The 19,912-nt window shown below is 45.1% G+C and overlaps 1 protein-coding gene across 2 annotated transcripts in view; it reads left to right on the top strand.

Moving 5' to 3' along the window:
- Positions 1 to 11,432, top strand: part of SYNPO (synaptopodin) — a 74,411-nt gene extending 62,979 nt beyond the window's left edge. For both annotated transcript variants that reach the window (XM_053377031.1, XM_053377032.1), the window contains one exon: positions 9,479 to 11,432. In XM_053377031.1, the coding sequence (XP_053233006.1) occupies positions 9,479 to 10,480 (1,002 nt within the window). In that variant the 3' untranslated portion in view covers positions 10,481 to 11,432. The remainder of the gene's footprint in view (positions 1 to 9,478) is intronic.
- Positions 11,433 to 19,912: the final 8,480 nt, after the last annotated feature.

A 19,912-nucleotide genomic window follows, 5' to 3' on the forward strand; every position in this document is an offset into this window, starting at 1 on the left:
TTGTTTCTCTGTTCTCTATGCATCCGGAGACTTTAGCATGACCTGCTTGCAACCTCTGCTCTCTGCTGACGCCAAAAGGCATGCGCTCCTTTCCCTACTCGAACATCTTTGATTTCGGACGATGTCACTTCCACTGATACCTGTTTCTGCTTCCCATATGTTTCTGCTTTGTATATTTCCCCACTCTCTACTTTTCTTTCATTGTCTCCTTTAAACAACAACACTGAGAATCACTTCAGGGTGAAGAGAAGCTGCAAATAGCCTCTAAGCACCCCATTTGTACTGCACAGCAATGCTGATGTCCTTACTCTGTTTTGCTGATCTGGAAAGCCACACACTAGCCAGCCCACCCCACCCATCATGAAGAGTCTAGGCTAAAGACACACTTGAAATTATTCCTTTGGTGGCCAAAGAGGTTTCTGCAGGTGCGCTGCTGTTAACTTACACAAAGAAATCTGTACCCAGACATATTTAAGATAATGTTCCTATTAAAGTTGGCAAAAGCAGACTTCTAAACAACTGTGGCACAGGCATACATATAGCTCAGTGCCACTGTTTAGCCCTGGGTGAATATCATAGTGAAGTTTTATACAGCAGACGATAGGATGATTGTGAAGATTGAATATCAGTAGCATTTCTCAAAGTGACTCTGCAGTTGCCCCACAGCAGAGGCAAAATTGTCCACCCTAGCAAATACTAACGGAAATCAGGGGTGTGCGGGATATGATCCCATGGTGCAGTATCTTCTGCATAAAATTGTGATTGTTTAATTGTTTAGTTTTAACAAATATGTTTCTGGCCCTCATGGCTGTTGGACGAGGGCAGAGGAAGCACAGAATGTGCTCTGAAAAGACCAGAAGGCAAATAAAGCAAACCTCAAAGTATCTCTTTTAATTTTACGGCTCTTTCATTACCTCCCATGGATTTGATTAAGAGTACTGAGTATTTGGGGCTGACAACACCACCAACACACTGGTCAAAAAGAAGTTGAGGTACTTACTGCATTTCTGTACTTCCCAATAACTGAAGTTCTCCAGGTGGTGTATTTCTCCTGGGATTTGGATAGTAAGGAACACCCCCCTCCCCTCAAAGGCTAGTGGCCTGCAGTGTTTTACTTCCACACAGACTTTGAAGTCAGCTATGCAGGTCTTTCAGCATAGCATCGTCCATGGGGGTCTATGGTCTGGTGTTATGCAGAGTAATCAAGCACCTGTCATTTTCTTTCAAAAGAGACACACCAGGCACTACATAATACAGCTGACAACCTGGGGGAGCATTAAGACCACGAGGAGCCATGCATTAGTTGCAAAACTGGGAGACCAATAAAGTCCTGCATATAGAACGTACAAGTGGATTTCAATCATTCATTAATTTTGGGCATTAAGAAATGTCTCTTGAAGGAAGCTAACTACAGACTGTCCTTTGGGAATAGACAAGCTCCATAAAACCAGGTGCTCATGTTGAGCAACCAAACCTCCATTAACTCCAGTGTGTAGTACTTTATAGTCAGTCTCTCCCCAATCCCATGACAGTTTGGATCAACCAGCTCAAATAAATTAAAAAAGTAGATGCAGTTTATTTACTCAACCCATCGCCACGAAAGGACACAATCTAGTTCTCTGTCTCTGTCTCTCTCTGACTCTCTATACATCTCTGTCTTTTCTTTGTGATCCCACAAGGCTGCCAGACAAATCCTTCTGAGAGGACATAACTGAAGGGAGTTAAAAAAATCAAGCATTTCCAGGTAGAATTACCAATCAGACACGTGAGCCAACAACCTCCATTGGCTGGTAGCGCTAAATGCAAATCCCACATGACAGTGTTTGTTCAGTTCCACATCTTCACCCCTGGCCAAAATTAGTACTGTGCATCGAAGCTTCATACAGGTGAAAATTCCCATTACAAGCTTGATCCCTGGGTTTGGCTCCAGACTCAGTCATGCTAAGAGTGGGCCCATTGAAATCAGTAGCTAATTTTCAAGTCCATTGATTTCAAGGGGTCTCCTCGAAGCAGGACTAAAATCTGGATTCAGCCCTAGAGTCGAGTGTGCCAATTGCTGTAGGCTACATTCCAGCAGAGCTAACTAGCTGGCAATTGTAGGCCATGTCCCCAGTAGGAGAACATGTGGAGAAGCTCTGTAATTCTAGGGAATTTATAGGGCAAATGCCTGTGGAGGAGCAGTAGACATAGGTTGGAGAAGATGGGATAGTTACAGGGATGGCAGGAAAATTACAGGATAAGTGCTATGGGATAGCTGGGTATTTATAGAGCAAAGGCTTCTGCCATCAACTCTGAAGTTACATGTCCACATAGGGTATTGCTGTTTATGGCCACAGATATCTGCAGTGTAGTTGAGGTATAGCAGTCTTTTTTACCATTTCCTTCAGAAATGTCTGACAGAATCCTTGGGGATTTAGTTAAGACGGAAGCCTTTATGCATACTTGTGCAGATCTCTAGCCAGTTTGATAGACATTTCCACCAATGTTGACAATTGAGTTTATTTATAAAAGTATTTTTGCACTGCCACGTCATAAAATTCCAGGGAGGTGCTCAATGATAAACCATAAAACACCATTAAATGAAATTGCATGGAAGTTGCATTGATCTGATGAGGGGCAAGTAAGGCCCTCTTCACCTCCATCCCAATTGCATTTCAATAAAATGAAAACACATGCCCTATCAGAGGAGACCAAACCATTGCTAAGCTCTTCTGTCTTTTAAGTGTTGCCGCCTCTTTAGAAGAGAAAAACAAAACTCGGCACTGTCCATTTGCAGGTGTTCGGTTGTGCACATTTTAGATTTCTCATAGTCTAGTGATGAAGAAATAAAAGACTGCTGTGTGTGACACAAACAATATTCCCTGTAAAGGCATTTTAAATGGTTCCACACAGCACAAGAGTTTGTTTTTGTTTTTTTAAACTTTCTGGTCAAGTCTGGAGAAAGTCAGACATTTGCAGGACCAATGCTAAATTCACCGCGGGATGTTACCCATCTTTAGAGAAAGTGAGGGGGAATTTTGGTCTGGTCACCATTTTGTGCAAACCCGCCTAATTTGCACATCCCAGAACAATACGAGAATCAAAATATGCTTCTGAGTTTGCACTTCTTGAATTTTGCAATGCAGTTCTACAACAACATGTGCAAGCATTATGGGAAAGCGTGGATAAAAATGCATATGTTAGTGAGGGTAACATACAAAAATGCATTATATTAGACAAACCTGCATTCATAAATTCCTATATTAGGAGAAATGGATGCTTAAGATGCTGATGGATTTTCATGAGAACTTTTTTAAAAAAAATATTAATGCAGAACTGAGCTTAAAGATTGTGGAGAAGTGAACTTAAAATTGGAAACTGAGGGGAATCAAAATAGATTCATTCATTCCTACCCACCACAGGGCTGCCTTCATTCATGATGCCAGTGGTTAACAGTTCTTTATGACAGTGCTAGAGGTGGCCATATAAATAGGTCATGCTTATAGGATCTTCTTCTTCTGTCACATAGCCCTGGGGAAATGCAGACCTTATATTACCTCCAAAGTTGCTGGCCAGTGTAGCAATGGCAGGAAGCTCAGAACCTGAGATTTTTGCTACTGGGGCACCTGGGTGAGATTCCAGCAGCATAAATCTGGAGGGGTTCACAGTCTCTTCCTGAGGAAGGGATGGGAGAGTGACCAAAGGCTGCCTTGTAACAAAAGGCCATCGAAGGCAACGCCCTGTGAAACAAAGCAGCAAGGAAACATTCCTCAGCTCACTGCCTTCCCTTTGCTGCTGAGCAGTTGGGTTTTTCCAAGTGTAATGGAAACTTTTAGGATAAGATTGCAAGATGCCTGAGTTAGGCTAGAGCAAAAACTAGGAGCAGGTTTCTCTTTCACTAGGCTAACACATCTACTTAGGGAAGTGGGTTTTATTTTTATTTAAAAACCACTCTACATTTTTACATAGCATTAAAAAAAATAAATCCATAAGCTCGCATTGCACTGAGGCTTTTCTTCCGAATCAGCCTAAGTATTGTGTTCCAACCACTTTTTAGCCTTTGCCTGGTGTACACCCACAGCCACAAAGGCCTGGCATCCCAGCTGCACATAATAGAGCAGATGGGGCAGGATAGACTTGCCTCTGGTCGTCCCCTTTAAAAAAAGAAAGTTTGCCTGTGCGTTCCAGCACAGGTAAGAGGGAATGCACAACCTCAAGAAGAATGGATTAAAAAAACCCAAACAAAACAGAGGGTTTGCAAAATGACAGGGTGTCGCTGCAGAGAAATGGGAGTAGCCCTGCTGAGATTCAGCACTCCCATTAAAAATAAATGTGGCTGGATGAAGTTTCTGTACTGAAACCCTACAGTGCCCAGCCTCCAAGGTAAACAAACACAACCAAGTTGTGCACTGCTACCACCTTTGCCATCACCATACAAAATGAATGACTGAAGGCTTTTCCTCTCCTTCACCCGCTTTCCCCCAAAGCAGTGGCAGTGATGGCAATGGTAGTATTAAGGAGAACTAACTAGATCAGAGGTGGGGAACCTGAGGTCCAGGAAGCAAATATGGCTTCCTAAGCACTTCCTACACTCTTGGGTGTAGCCCCATGCCGTGCCTCCTCCCAAGTCACAGTCCTTCTCCACACTCTCCTCCAGGGTTTTTGCTCAGCTGGAGTGTGCCCTTGAATGGTATTCACAAGGGCTCTTGTTGGATTAGGGATATAGGAGGGGGGATTTTGATTCAGTTCCTATTGAAAGGTGAACCTACCTTCTTTGCACAACTTTTCAAAACAGTACTGAAATACAACCAATCTTCAAAATCTGCAGTTCCTCCAAATAATGGGGTTTTTCAGCCAAGTAATGTATACCCCCCCAAATGTGACTGCTAGATTAAAGTGTACATAAAAATGCATGGACTTAACCGTCCAGGGGTCCTTTACCTTTACCTTGTATATTATTAGTAATAATAACATTTAAAAGTATTATATTAGGGGAGATTGTTTTGCCAAAATCTGTATGCCAAAATTGCATACAAACCATTTTTTTATACTGGGAGAAATACTCTGATGAATTTACATGAGGATTTTTTTAAAATCGCAAAACTGACATGGAAACTTGGAGAATTGAATTGTAAGATTGGAAATATGTGAAAATGAGGCTGTATACATGCTATACCTTTAAAGCACATGGGTGTTCATGGGTGCCATCTTTGTGACCCCTTGGGCCACTGTTATGGGTCTTCTTAGACAGTGCCTATGGGAGGTGACTGCGAAATGCTTTTGGTTTGGCAGATGCTTCATGTCTAAACTTCCTCTGTTTGGCCGCATCTAGATCCCCTTCCCTTTGCTGAAAAATCATCGCAACAGTGGAGAGGGAACAGAGCCTCCATAGACAATAGGGTACTGGAAGCAAAGGAAATTTAAGCACTCTTTCCAATAGTTTCTGCTGTGATGTAGTTATGGGTGGGATACAGAGCATGAACTAAACCTCTGTAATCCTTGGCACAGAAATGTAAGCAAACCACTTATTTTCATGAGTCAGCATTTCCGCTAGCGGCAGACAGTGAAATGGTTGGTAGCAGGGGGAACACACTGAGGAAATGAAAGAGGTTCATGCAGTGGATAGGAAGAACAAAGAAAGGGAGAGAAAGAGAGGGAGATTCTACTTCTCTTTGTAATGTTTGTTGCCCAACTGCTGATATGACTTGGAAAATCACATAAAGCATCTGAAGCACCTTTCTTATACAAAGGTAAAAGGTAAAGGTAAAGGGACCCCTGACCATTAGGTCCAGTCGTAGCTGACTCTGGGGTTGTGGCGCTCATCTCACTTTATTGGCCGAGGGAGCCGGCGTACAGCTTCCGGATCATGTGGCCAGCATGACTAAGCCGCTTCTGGCGAACCAGAGCAGCGCACGGAAACGCCATTTACCTTCCCGCCAGAGCGGTACCTATTTATCTGCTTGCACTTTGACATGCTTTCGAACTGCTAGGTTGGCAGGATATACAGTGGTACCTCGGGTTAATAACTTAATTCATTCTGGAGGTCTGTTCATAAGCTGAAAGTGTTCTTAACCTGAAGCACCACTTTAGCTAATGGGGCCTCCTGCTGCCGCCTGAAGCTTCATCCTGAAGCAAAGTTCTTAACCTGAGGTACTATTTCTGGGTTAGCGGAGTCTGTAACCTGAAGCGTCTGTAACCCGAGGTTCCACTGCAGTTTGGAGTGTTTCTGTAGGCTGGCAGGGTCATAGATCAGTAGCTAGGACACATGCTTTGAATGCAGAAGGTCACAGGTTGAATCCCTTGCCACTCTAGGCAGGGCTAGGAAGGACCTCTATCTGGAACCCTAGAAAGCCTCTGGCTGTCCTGTAGACAATATGAGCCATTTGGATCAGTGATCTGACCCAGTATAATGTCTCAATAACCGTGACATCAGTCATTGAAGGGATCACACAACTGTTGTCAGACTCAGCACCACCCCACCTCTGATCCATCATGGCCTTATACTGCTTATTCTATAGCTAGTTGTCCCAAAACAGCAAGTGCTATTTGCAGTGCTTGTACTGGTACAAAGTACTCTCACCTTCTTGCCTGCCTTTTGCTGCCCATGGCAACCATTTTGTGCTGGTACCCACAGCACTTTTATCAAGATACGAGTACCACCAGCACCTTGGTTTTTGTGTGTGTTAGTTTCTTTTTTTAAAAAAACAACAAAGAACCACTTGCCATTCTTCTACATAAATGAGAGGAACAACACACTCCTTCATGAATTTCACTTCTCCTGATTTGGGTTCATATGCTAAACTTGGTCAGCAGCACTAGTACCCCTAGCAGTATCTGGCACAATTATGCTCTGAGTTCAATGGCTACCCCTGACCAGCTTGCCAGCAGGTCAGATTGTACAGTAGTGAACAGAGGATCCTCAAAACCTGTGCTTAACATCCCAGCCTTTCTTTATAACATGTAGCACATGCGTTGAACCTAGGTTAAAGGAACAACAGCAATTCTGCCTTGGTTGGCCTCCTGCCAGTAGCTTATCTTTCAGTGTTCCTCACTTATAAAATATGAGCATTCACTTACTGTCTTTGATCAGATTTTATGTAGCTGTGTTGGCTAGCTGCAAAGTTTTCTGCTAGAATTCCTAAACCGTAGTAACTCAGATGTAGATTTGTCCTAACACAGTCTCTGCCACAGTCTCTCTTTGGAACTACAACTCTCATCAGCCCCAGCAAGCAAAGCCATGCTGACAGGGGTCTGATGGGACTTGTAGTCCAAAAACTCCTGGAAGGCGGCAGATTTGGGCAGGCTATACTAGTGTCTGAAGGTTGCCTCAGTGTATGGCTCATTGCTCATTGGTTCCACCCCACAAGCTGGCATTTTTCATCTGGCTCCTCCCTCAAGTCATTATTTTGCCCCTGGCTCTGGTTTGAGGACCTCAGTATTGTAGGGAAAAGCAAAGTGTGAAATATGCCCACTCTTGCTCAGCATGATGCATTAGAACCATGTGGGAAGCCATAGGTTTTGCACATGGTTGTAATGGGATGAGAGAGAAATTTGATTCAGTTCACATTTAAAGATGAACCTTCCTCATTTTCCAAAACAGTATGAGAACCGTAGCACAGCTACCCTTCAAAATTCACACTACTCCAGCCAATGTTTGCAAAATTGCATATATTGGGGAAAAATGTGCATAGAAATGCATATATCAGTGAAAACAGCATGCATAATATTGAGGAAGATTGCTTGCAGAAAATAGGTACATGGGTCAAATCTGCAAACCAGCGTGTTTATTAGGAGAAATTCACACAAAATTCTGACAAATTTTCATGTTTATTTGGAGAACTGAACTTAAGAATTTTTTTTTGGAAAAACATGAAGCAGAGAACCCAGGTGGACAAATCCATCACTACTAGAGAATCAGGCTATATAGTACACTGGCTTAAAGAGATTCTTTGTGGCAGCTTCTTCATGCTTTGAACCCAGCATGTAGTAAAACTTGCTGGGTGGCTTATCGGCCTGATGTGCACCAGCAGTTGAATGGAGATTTGCCACATGCAGTGATCTGAGTGGTGAGGGGCCATGCAACATGTTATGCCCTCCATGTAGAGGAACTACTTCATTTAAACCATCTATGGGCCTGATCCAACATAGAGACCTGAGCGCAAATAAGAAAGGCAGTGTGGAGACACACGTGACAGAAATAGCATGCATAACCAGCTCTTAGAGCTTGCATTCTGGGATGGGGAGAGAGAGAGATGCATTCTTCAAGTATCCAAAAATGCACAGCTTAATTCTGCTGAGATATCAGAAACAGAGGATACCTGGGTCCTTTATCAAAAAGTAATTGTTGCTCCTTGTAACTGAGGGCTGCAACACTGGCCTGCATGTCAGAACATGGATGCTTCTGCCTTGCTTCTTCCCTAAAATGTGGGACTTTTGTTCCAGGTAGGTTCCAGCCACATTTGCTCATTCACTAAACCCTTCTTGCAGTTTCCTACCTCTTTACTGGCACAGCTGGGAGAGAAGGGTTCTGAGATATCCCTGCCTGTGCTTGTTTTGGGAAACCTGAGTGTCTCATAACATCCAGATTCATTGATTAGGTTTTTTATTTCCCCTTGTGCAAATGCCTGTAGTAGAAATGGTTGGCTCAAAGTACAAATATACAGCCTTTCTTTAAAATGGTTCTGGCAAAACCATTGCTTAATACAAGTAAGTATTTCAGAATTCCTTGGGTTAGTTTATAAGGACAGAGGAGATTTAAACTACCGTACTTGTTCGTATATGCAGGGATAGGACGTGAATACTCCTATTGTTGCCCATGTGATGGAGAAAATTGTGTGTGCCTATGTCTTTGTGTGCGAGCCACCTAAGACCTTCAGCTTAAAGGGAAATGGTGGTTTAAAAACAAGCAACATATTCCACAGCTAGTTAAGCCATCAGATAGTAAAGAAAAGTTTTAGTTGTATCCCCTGCAGACCCATGCATTGCTTTTCTTTCCTGCCATTCCCTTCCCCAAACCCTATGCTAGCAGGTATAAAATGCTTGGGTGGGAGATACTATCAAGTGGAAGCCATACAGGTGTGTCACTGTCATTGGTTCTAGAAGCGCAGTGTTTGTACCAGGAACTTACCTGTGTCTGGCTGAAAGCTGTATGTCATTTTCTGGAATCTCTCTCTCTCTATCCTCCTTCTGTTTTCAAGGTTTTTCTGATTAGTTCTCACATATGAACCCATCCCTCTTACAGTGATGTCAGCAGGATATTCTGTTCACTGAACTCATTGAGAAATGGTAATTCTGTGAGATCATGTGCCTTGCCCAAGGTCACCCATAGAGAAACTGATACAGCTGGGAAAGGAATTTCAGAGGTCCTGCTCTCTGACCCATACTTCCTCTTTCAGTGACCATTTGAGACTGCCAAATATACCAGCCTTCCACTGATAAACTTAGCTTGAAGGATGTCAAAGGGGCAGGACACTGACCTCATCTCTTGTTCCCCTTACAGGAAAGGAAGATGTCCCTCCCTGCTTCCCCGACGTGGACTCCCCGACTGCTGCGCCGACCACCTAGCAGTTTAGACGGCTGGGTGAGTCCAGCCCAAACTCCAGAGCCCGAGGAAGGGCTTATAGAGGCCTTTCGAGTAGCCAGTGTCATGACCCCGCCTCCCCCGCCCATGTCTCCATCCTGGAGCGAAAGATCTGTGTCCCCATTTCGGCAAGAGGCTGACCCCAAGTCCAGCCGACAGATGCAGGTGCTGCTGGCCAGAAACATCATCAACGCTGCCAAGAGGAAGAGCTCTTCTCCCAAAGCTGTGGCCATAGAGAGCTTCAGGCCCTTCACTCCTCCTGCCACTCCCTCAGGTGGAAGTCCTAAGAGTGTGGGCAACCATTCCCCAAGCCCGCTGCCATCTCCCAGGCCAACAAGGGTGGACGGATACAGGCGTGTGTCTCTTCCTCTCTCTGCCACACCGCCTCATCCCAGTGCGCCTTCAAACAACAGTCCCAGGTTGCTAGGCAGCCAGTCCCCGACCTACAAGAGCCCGCTGCAGTCTCCCAAAGCAGTGCGGATGAATGGGAACAAGTATTTCACCATGCCTGCCAGCACTGGGGCATCCCTCTGCCACGCAGTGGCATCCAACAATGGCCTGAGAACAGCAGGCACCCATTCTGCGGCCCAGTCTCCGAAACCCTCCATTGTGGAGAGTCACAGGATCTCCACACCCCCAGGAAGCACAACCAGGAAATCATCGTGTCCCAGCCCTAAGAATGTAGGCACCTGCTCCCCCACCATCAAAAGCCCTTTGCAGTCTCCCATGGTAGGAGTCCGTTCTCCGCTAAAGCGCTTCACCTCCCTGTCACCCACCAACTCAGACGTATCCCTCGACTCAGAAGACTCTGGGATCAAGTCGCCCAGCATCCGCAGCTTCAACATTTGTCCCCGGGGCTGGAATGGAAGCCTGAGGCTGAAGCGGGGAAGCCTCCCTGCAGAAGCCCCCTGTACCTCCTAAACCTAGGGCAGCAGATGAGAAGGAGAAACAACCAGCAAAGTTGCCTGTTGCCAAAATATTATGAAGTCCTACTACAGCCACTTAATCCCACCCATCTCATTAAGCATCAAGAGGAAGGAGCTGGGCCTGCACAGATGCAATCCCTTCCCAAAAAGCCTGCTCCTTTCTGAGGTTTAGAAGAATGGATCAGAGCCCATTTGTTTGTGGGGAAGACCTTTCAGATCAGAGGTACTCTCAAACCAAACAAAACATGGCTGAGATTCTACCCACCAACACACCAGATCATCATGGGCTCCATCCTCACAGCATTTGCCTGCTTTTTTGGCGTTCATTTGTCTCTGCTAGACTGGAGCCACCAGTGACTTCCTCGCTCAAGGGAGTCTAATGAGGCTTTGGCTGCTTTTGTTGTCACGCAGTAACATCCTGTGGGATGAGGACAATTGTACACACACAGCCTGCAGCATAATCCCCGGCAGACTGTCAACACGAGAGAACAGGAGGAGAGGCCTGCCAACAGCTTTGTTTGCCTTCCATATAATAGTTGTTATTGGCTTTCCCCCTCTATTCTGACGGTGGCCACTAGTCTGCCCTCACACCAGGGGGGCTGGACATGAAGGTGAGGCATGGCCAAGAATCCCAGTCAGCAGTTACCCCTGGTGGCTGATCTGTGCAATGTAGCTTTAGCTCCAAAGAGAAGGCCTGGCTTTACACAAGCCCTGTGTATCCAAAGAAGTTAGCCTCATGGGCTCTAGGGTGCTGGAAATCCACACTGGGATATGACCCAAGCAATCCTGTATCCTGGGGCGGAGGTGTGGAATATTCCACCACAACACAGGTGGAGTGGCTGCTCAGTCCAGAAGGCAAAGGCAAAATACTCAACATAAAAATGACATCCCTGCAGCCAATGTCCAAATGTTATCTGGGTCCCAAAACTGATAAATGCCTGGAACATTAGCCAAGCATTACAAGAGAGCATGATGGAGACTACTTTTCCTCAGCAATACTATATCAAGGCTAATGTGCCCTAAGTGGGTCCCTGGCAAACACCCTTTTTATTGGGGGGTGGGGACCCAAGCCTTTGCTATAAAGCCTGTTCCCATGAGAATCTGTGTGCCTGGAGGTATTCCTATGGGAGGCCTGAGACACTCTGAGTAGTGCAGTATGACTCCATTAAGACTGCAGATCTCCTGAAGGGGTTGGGAAGAGAGGCAGGCCTGACCTAGGACTTGGAAGACAGACAGCTAACTGACTCCCAAATCAGTTATATTTCTCATGACAGCAATATCAGCAGGTGGAGGCCCATTTTAAAGACTGTATAAGACTGTGCAAGGACGACGACTCCAAGAGAAAGAGACTCCTTCCTCTAGAAAAGAGGCTGGATACAGCAGAAGTGGGCCTTGCCAATGGGTTCATGAATAACCATAAATAAATGGCGAGTGGGCCTTGTTTGGCCAAAGTCAGGAATGCCTCCTGTGTGATGGAAAGGTCAAAAGGAGGCTGCTTGGGACTGGAATTGGCTGACTGGACTTTGCTTCTTTCTGCGTCCTTTCCACTTGCCACCACCATCAAGGACCTGATAAATGGACTTTTCTATTTTGTGCTGCCCAGAGAAGCTCCCTTTCAAATCTGGCCACCCACGTCCAGCCCATTTCCCTGTGCGATGCTGTGTAACGCGCTGCCGTGTAGGCGATACTCTGACTGGCATGGGCAGGGCCGTATCAGATGTTTGCCCCACTTGCCCTTGATTCTGCAGGCATCCTCTATTTTTATCCCGCTAACCTTTAAAGACAGGAGCATGCCTTAGGTGTTAATTCAAGGTGAGCCAGAAACGAGTAAGCTAGGCCCCCGTCTTTGTTTCCTTCTGATCACGCATGGCTCGCGATGGGGGAGAGCAGGCAGGGGACACTTCAAGCGGTGGGCTCCTTGGAAAGGTGGCTGAGCAAGCCAGCCCAGCTTTGTCACGTGGCATGGACGTACGGTCACCATTCTGCTGCTCTGGCGGTACAGACTCACGGCAGACCCCCCTAGTCAAAGGCTCCCATTTGTGGGGACAAGGAGATGCAGGGTAGGGCAGACCATCAGGTGATTCAAGCAGGCACCATTGGAGGCATGTGGCGATCACAAGGCCTGTGTATATATGACCACGAAGAACAATTGGACTGCTTCCATCCACCAAGGCTATCAGTAGCTACTGGCCACAATAGTTTTGTTCTACCTCCACTGTTGGAAGCTGGAGTAGATGGAGTAGATTCAGCAGAGCTCTTCTAATGGTCTTACATAGTGTTCCCAGACTTATTATAAAGGGGATCCACCAATGGAATCTGGTTGTTTCAGGGAAGAGGACCTGCCTTAACCCATTGCTCTCCATTGCCCCCGACACTTATTTCAAGCAACCTGTCAACCCAACTTTGGAGCCCTTATGCCTCCGCTTGCTGTAGTCAGCAATGGCAGGGGCTCAGGGAAGCCAAAACAAAGATCCTGCTGCTGCTGCCATGAGGACCTGAGTTCTGCCTCCTTGACTCAGCATGGAGAGGTGTAAGAACACCCAGTGCTACAAAATGTTTGCTTCTTCTCTGCAGCTGCTTGGCCCCTCGGGCTTGGAGGTCAAGCAGATACTTTGCTGCTGCTCCAATTTCACCGGAGGAATGGCAAGGGAGAAGAGCATATCACACATTGGATCCCACGCTGAGGCCCTCTGTTGTGACTGACAGGCCTAAGCGATAAATTTCAGTCCCACAGGCAGGGAACTCATGGGTACATCAGGTACCGTTCTCAGATAGCTAGCTAGCTCTCTAGCCAGTTAACTTGTCCTTTGCAGAAGCAGCAGCAAAGTGAGGGCAGGGACTGATGGGGGCAAGGAAAGGTTGCTGGTGCCCTCTAGAGGCTCGTGGGATCAACTACGAGATTTTTCACTCCTCCCGAGAGCATGGTAGAGACAGAGAAAAAATGTGTCTAAGGGAAAGTTGGGCATAAAAGCAACACTGGTTGATTGAGCTTTTCACAAAGAGAACACTGTGGCAGAGAGAAAGCTCAGCCTCGGATCTTCCAGGAAGAAGGTCTCGGTTAGTTAGCAGATGGAAGCGTTGCATGTCGTTGAGTGTGTGGGAGGGAGGCACTGATCTGGGAGAAGGTGCTGAAAGATGAATCTCTAAAGGGCTCCTTGTTGTTCCCTGAGCCATTCAGGCAGCCTCTAGAACACACTGTTGCTTGCAGCCGAGGGAAGCTAAGATAAGGAAATTGAAAACATGAGATGCAAACCGTATCAGTAATAGCACATCCCTGAACTTCCTGAGAGACAAGAAGCCTCTTGCTTTCCCCGAGAGAGGGATTAAAAAGGAAAGGAAAGGAAAGGAAAGGAAAGTTATATTTGAAAGAATAAACTGATTGTATCCTTGGTTCCCAGTACAGACTTCTAAAACTCCCTCTCCAGGTCTAAGCCCTCTTCCAAGCAATTTTTGAAGAACTGCTTAGTGATGTTGCATTTAAAGAAAAACTGAGTGAGTTTAAGAAAAGCTAAAGCTCTGCTAGGGTAGAGGATGAGGTTTAAAAGCATCAGCTTGTCCCTCTTGTCCCTGATTTCACAGGCTCTACCTTCTCCACCTTTACCATGTGCTTCTCGTTGCTGAGGAGGCCCTGTGTTGTTATGTTTGCGGGCTGGATGTCTGCAGCTAGTCCTCATGGGTGCAAATTTGGAGATGTCTGATCTAGTGTGACTGCATTGATCCAACCTCCTTTGGGAGTGTGAGAATAAACTATGAAGTCTAAGTTGTATTATCAAGCTCCAGGGACTCAAATTCAGAAGCATAATTCTTCTTCTTACAGTTAAAATAATCCTTCTAAATCAATCTGAAGGTTGATTTCCTTTGAAGAGAAATGAGAATTTTTACCCTGCTTTTACAAACCAAACCACAACGATTAATCGTTGAAGGGATACCATTTTTACTAATGGGCTTTTTGAAAGCCTTGTAAGTTTTTTCCCTCTTCAAAATAGTGACAATGAATGCCCCCCCCCCCCACACACAATGTATACGGATACTGCATGTAAATAGTAGCAATGACTTCTGAAACAATGTATGATACCCACTCTGCAAGAGAATGTGCACAGCTAACCATTTCCTACTTGCTCACTCAATGCAAAGAAACCATTTTGATAATCTGTTATTAAAAAAATAATGTTTATTTCCCATTAGGGAATCAGTTATCAAGCATGTGTTGTTTCACATAAACCTGCCCCTCGTGTAAGTTACAAAGCAAGATGAATCAGGGACAATATGCACGACATTGAACAGTGCAAACCTTTGCACAGCTACTCAGAAGTAAGCCCCATTGAACTCAATGGGGCAGTTAAGCATCGAGCCTGAATTTAAATCCCTTGCTTATAAATCAGCGGTCAAGTCTCCTTGCAAACACCTGGACTCACATTCACAGCAGAAGCCTTGACCTCCCTGTTCTTGAAAGGTCCCAGATAGGAATATATGCCAAAGATCTTATGAGCAAAATTGATTCCCAGTTCACAAGAGCTTTTGCATGCAAAGCAGATGTGTAGTTTCTATTAGTATTGCTGTTTCCCTGGGCATCTCTCCCAGAAAACAAAGAGCAAGAGGAAGGATGTATTACTATCCCAACTGTAACACACTGCCATGGTTGGAGCTGGCAGCTCGATTCAAGAGGAACACAGAGGAATTGCTGGAGGAGAAAAGATGTTGTTAATTAAATATTGCAAGTGTCTCACTTAGGGGGCCTCTTGGGCGACTCATGACTTTTGGGCTTGTGGGATGTCTTTGTTCTGAAATTCTATAACCAAGAACACACTGGGCTTGCTGTCTCTTCATCAGATGCTCTTTGCATTAGCACTGCACCATGCCTCTGTATAACAAAACTCCAAAATAAATACATTAGCCCACACGGCCTGGTCATCTTGTGTTATTTGGGAACCAAATTATTAGCCACAAGAAAAGAGGCCTCTCTCTCTGTTGTGCTTACATGCAGTCTCCATGGGTTCACTTCCATAGACACATAATGTGCTGTAGGGGTCATTCAGCTAGGACCCAGAAGATCAGGGTTCAAATATCTACTTGGCCATGAAGCTCATGGAGTGACCTCAGGCGAGTTACTATCTCTCATCCTAACCTACTTTTCTGGGTTGTGAGGATAAAATGGAAAGGGGGGGGGAGAGAATTGTGTGTGCTCCCTTTGAGCTCCATCTCAAACTCCAAGAAAAGGTAGGATACAGTTGTAGTGATAAATGTAGTGATAAATGAAAATAATAATTGTTGTTGTTAAAATTTATATACTGCCCTATACCCGAGGGTCTCAGGGCGGTTCACAGAATAAAATCAAGATACAAAACCACAAAATACATAATAAAAATAAAAATAACAACCCAATACACTTCAAGTTACATACGCTTCAGGTTACAGAGTCCGCTAACCCAGAAATAGTGCTTCAGGTTAAGAACTTTGCTTCAGGATGAGAACAGAAATCAGGCTCTGGCGGCGCGGCAGCAGCAGGAGGCCCCATTAGCTAAAGTGGTGCTTCAGGTTAAGAACAGTTTCAGGTTAAGAACAGACCTCCAGAACGAATTAAGTACTTAACCCGAGGTACCACTGTACCCCCCAAAAAAAAAACCCCACACATTTTAAAAGGGCATAGGATGTAAATCAGATCAACCAAAGGCCTGGTTAAAAAGGAACGTTTTTGCCTGACACCTAAAGGTGTATAATGAAGGCACCAGGTGAACTTCCCTGGGGACAGCATTCCACAGACAGGAAGCCACTGCAGAAAAGGCCCATTCTCATGTTGCCACCCTCCAAACTTCTCAAGGAGGAGGCACATGAAGAAGGGCCTCGGAATCTCAGAAATAATCTTTTACTGGGAAGGGGCAGTATCCAAATGAAGTTCCACTGAAGTCCCCTTCTCCTCCCCCATGCCCTCCCAAAATATGCTCCAGGTTTCCCTGCAACCCTCCAGAGCAGATTTAGGTGGTGCACAGGGAAAGGAGAGGGCAGAGCAGTTACACTGCACAGCTAAAAGTCATTGCTCAAAGCACACTGTATCCGTTTAGCTGTATGCTGCCCTAGGGGAATGATCTTAATGCCTCTGGTGGCAATCACCTGACAACAAAAATGGCTGCTGGAAATACCTAAAAATAATAGTGCTGTGAAACTGTAGGAACATAGCTTGCTGAGGTCAGTCACTGGGGCAGGGGTGGGGGAGAGACTCTGTTGAAGTAAGAGTGTTTGTGTTTCGTCTTAATCCAATGTGTTTATTTAGCTTCATGGTCCTTTGCATCCCAAAGGTAACAAAAGCAATCGCTCTGGCTTCCCCTAGCAAGGCAAAATAAGCCTTGTGTTAAAATATCATTGAAACTGCCACACCCTTTTCTGATTTAAAGCCCTGGTGCACACAGTAACCTTTGCAGTAACCTTTCCGAAAGGCCTTCAGGCTCAAATTTTGGCAAGTCACCTGAGAGGAAAGAAGCAGTCACCAAAAAACCACTTCTCTTTGTGCCCTTACTTCCAAGCCTGATGCAGAGATCGTATCGCCAACAACAGGCATCAAAACATCCACTGAGATACGGGGGGGGGGGGGTAGAAGAGGCAGTCTCTGTTCAGGTTAAAACCAGAGTTTGAATTCTGAGGCTGAGAAACACATCCTTGAATTGCTACACTTCATTCTCAGTAGGATATGAAGACTGGGCGGTTTAAATTCTTGCACTGGTGTGAGGATTAGCACTAACAGGACATGATTTGCACCCTCCTCCCTGCCTCACACACATTTCACCCCAAAATCCGTTCCAGGGTGATGGGGGAACCCCAAGAACAGAATGTGAGCTCACATAGGGAGAGAACCTTCTGCTGCACAAGGAGAAATCTGTGTGTTGACATAACATTCGGCTTATCACTGCATTGAACACAAACTGCTCTGCCTGTTGTTGTTGTTTTGCCCTCTAACAAGCAAAGCCTAATTTCATCCTGCAAAGGAGAGAGAGAGAGATCGATGGTCAAAGGGTTTGCTGAAATTGTGGAGTAGGAATATGAGGCGGTATTGCTGCTGCATGCACTGCCCCAGCCTCAGGGCACCTCTTCGAATGAGGGTGGCTTGCTCAGCAACTTGTTCTGAGGAGAGCTGGATGTGAACTGAAGCCCTTTGTGCCTCAGCCTCCCCTGTTTGCCTCTCATAGGCCCCGCCCCCTTTTGCAGAAAAATCTCTTAAAGGGCCGGCCCTCTGACAGGCTCCTTTCCTGCATTCCATGACCTCGTGCCTGGCATGCTCCCTGTGTTTCGTGACTGGTGAGGTACTAAAGGAGGCACACTTCTTCAGGCCCAGGGGAAGGTGCCTATGAAGGTCTTGGCTCCAGCTCTGCAGCCCTGATACTGTGAAACCTGGTTCGGTGGACTCCTGCCTGCCTGCCTGCCAGCCTCAGGTTCAACATCAGGTTCCAAGCCAAGAACCTGGTCTGGCTCCTTAGCCAATGACACTCTGGCTTCCTGTCTATGAAATGAGGAACCTGAGAGGTCTGATGCTTTAGAGGAGTAGCAGAATACTTGAAAATGTCATGCAAGTGTGCTGTAAAACACAGACATACAGCTCCCAAAACAATGGAAACATCAATGGACTCTTCAATGGGGAGCCCTTTTTATCAGTCTGTATGAAGTTGTTCTTGTTATTAATTAAATTTATATATTCTGCCCCTCATCATAAGATCTCAGGGTGCCTCACAGAGTAAAATACAAGATAGACACAAGTTTGAAGGGTATGATGCCTTGAGTGAATATCAGAACACGTGAAAGCTCCATATCATTGGATAGAAAACACTGAAGTTGCTTTCAGAATATGGCTATGTGATTTGGTGTATATGTATGAAAGCTGAAAATGAATGAGCTAATAATGAATGAAAAATGAGGCAAGTGCAATGCAAAGAAAAATGAAATGAATGAAAGATTTAAAAGGAAAGAGACTGAAAACCAAAGTGGATGGATTTCAACTAAGTGAAAATGAAAGAAATTGCAGCTTTAAGATGAAAATGAATAGATAAATGAAACCATTTCCACCTTGCACACCCCATCGCAGTCCTGAGTCATGATTACAGTGTGAAAATTATTATGTGTATGTGGTGGCGATGGAATGGTGAAATCCCCAAACCCATAATCTGAGCCATTTAAAACAGTGTCGGGGGGGGGGGGGCTGTGATATAGCATCTTCTGCTTCCTCCCCTAGTAATTCAGTAATGGAGGGGCAGGGGATGACATTTAAGGAGCGGAAGCCTTTTCATTTCAGACTAAGCTGTGTGGGAAAACCATTTAACGTTTAAGTACTGTGTACCAATTAAAGGATGCAATTGGAAGCTTCTTTCCTACCTCTGAGAATGCAGTGGTGAAGAATGACCACGAGATGGCAACCACAGTAAAGCAGAAAGCGGGTTTTGCTTATATCCTTCGCTCTTCAAAATGGGTTCAGTGGTTAAAGTTGGGTTTGAACATGAGATATAAAATGCTGTCCACCAGCTTTCACTCCAATATCACAGTGCTCAAGGGAAATGTTGCACTGCATTTTTATTTATTTTTTACATATTTGCTGGGCCACTTGGAAACAAGGGACTCCAGCAGGACTTTCACATTTGAACATAGGCTGTTGTCCTGAAAGTTCACACCAACTTTCCCTTCTTGATATCCAGGGAGATGCCCTGGATTTTGCATTTTTCTTACCCCATGGGGTGGGGTGTCAAGCTGGCATTTAGGACAAGCATTTGGCACACCCTATGTAATATTTGTTTGCCATCTCATTTATAACACAATAGCCCCACTGAGTGCTCTGATATTAAATACAATTTAATACACATGTTCAGGAGAGAAGTAGACTTCTTTCTGGAACATGTATTAAATTGTGCTTGATAGTAGAATATTCAATGGGTCTATTGTGCACTAAACAAACTCAAATCATTTACAAAGGGTATGCCAAGTGGTTGTCTGAAAAACCTGGCTGATTATCTTGGGACGCAGAGCAGAGAGAGACACTCTCGCCTTTCCTCTTTCGCTGCTTTATTTATTCTAAATGGCCTGTGTTAAATTTCTTGCACCGCTGCTATTGAAATAGTTGTTGGATTCTTTTGGTTTTTTTTACATGAGGTAAGCAACCCACAGATGGGCTGTGCTGAAAAAGGCAGCCTATCAATAATTTTATAAATAAATCCCACCTTGATTATAATTATGGGCCTAATAAGACATGCTAATGCATGTAACTGTGCCCCAAAGTCATTTTTTTAATAAGTAAAAACACACCCAGAGCCCTACAGGATGGAAACAGCTTGGGGATACAATCTGGTCTAAATTCCTCCTTCAGGAATGCTTTGCGTTTTTCTTTTTAAGTGTTCTGGAGCACTGTTATATGCGTGCAGAATTTCTGTAGAGCACTGGTGGTCTGGTAGTCTGC

The sequence above is a fragment of the Podarcis raffonei genome, chromosome 2 (genome assembly GCF_027172205.1).
Source record: "Podarcis raffonei isolate rPodRaf1 chromosome 2, rPodRaf1.pri, whole genome shotgun sequence".
NCBI classification, from domain to species: domain Eukaryota; kingdom Metazoa; phylum Chordata; class Lepidosauria; order Squamata; family Lacertidae; genus Podarcis; species Podarcis raffonei.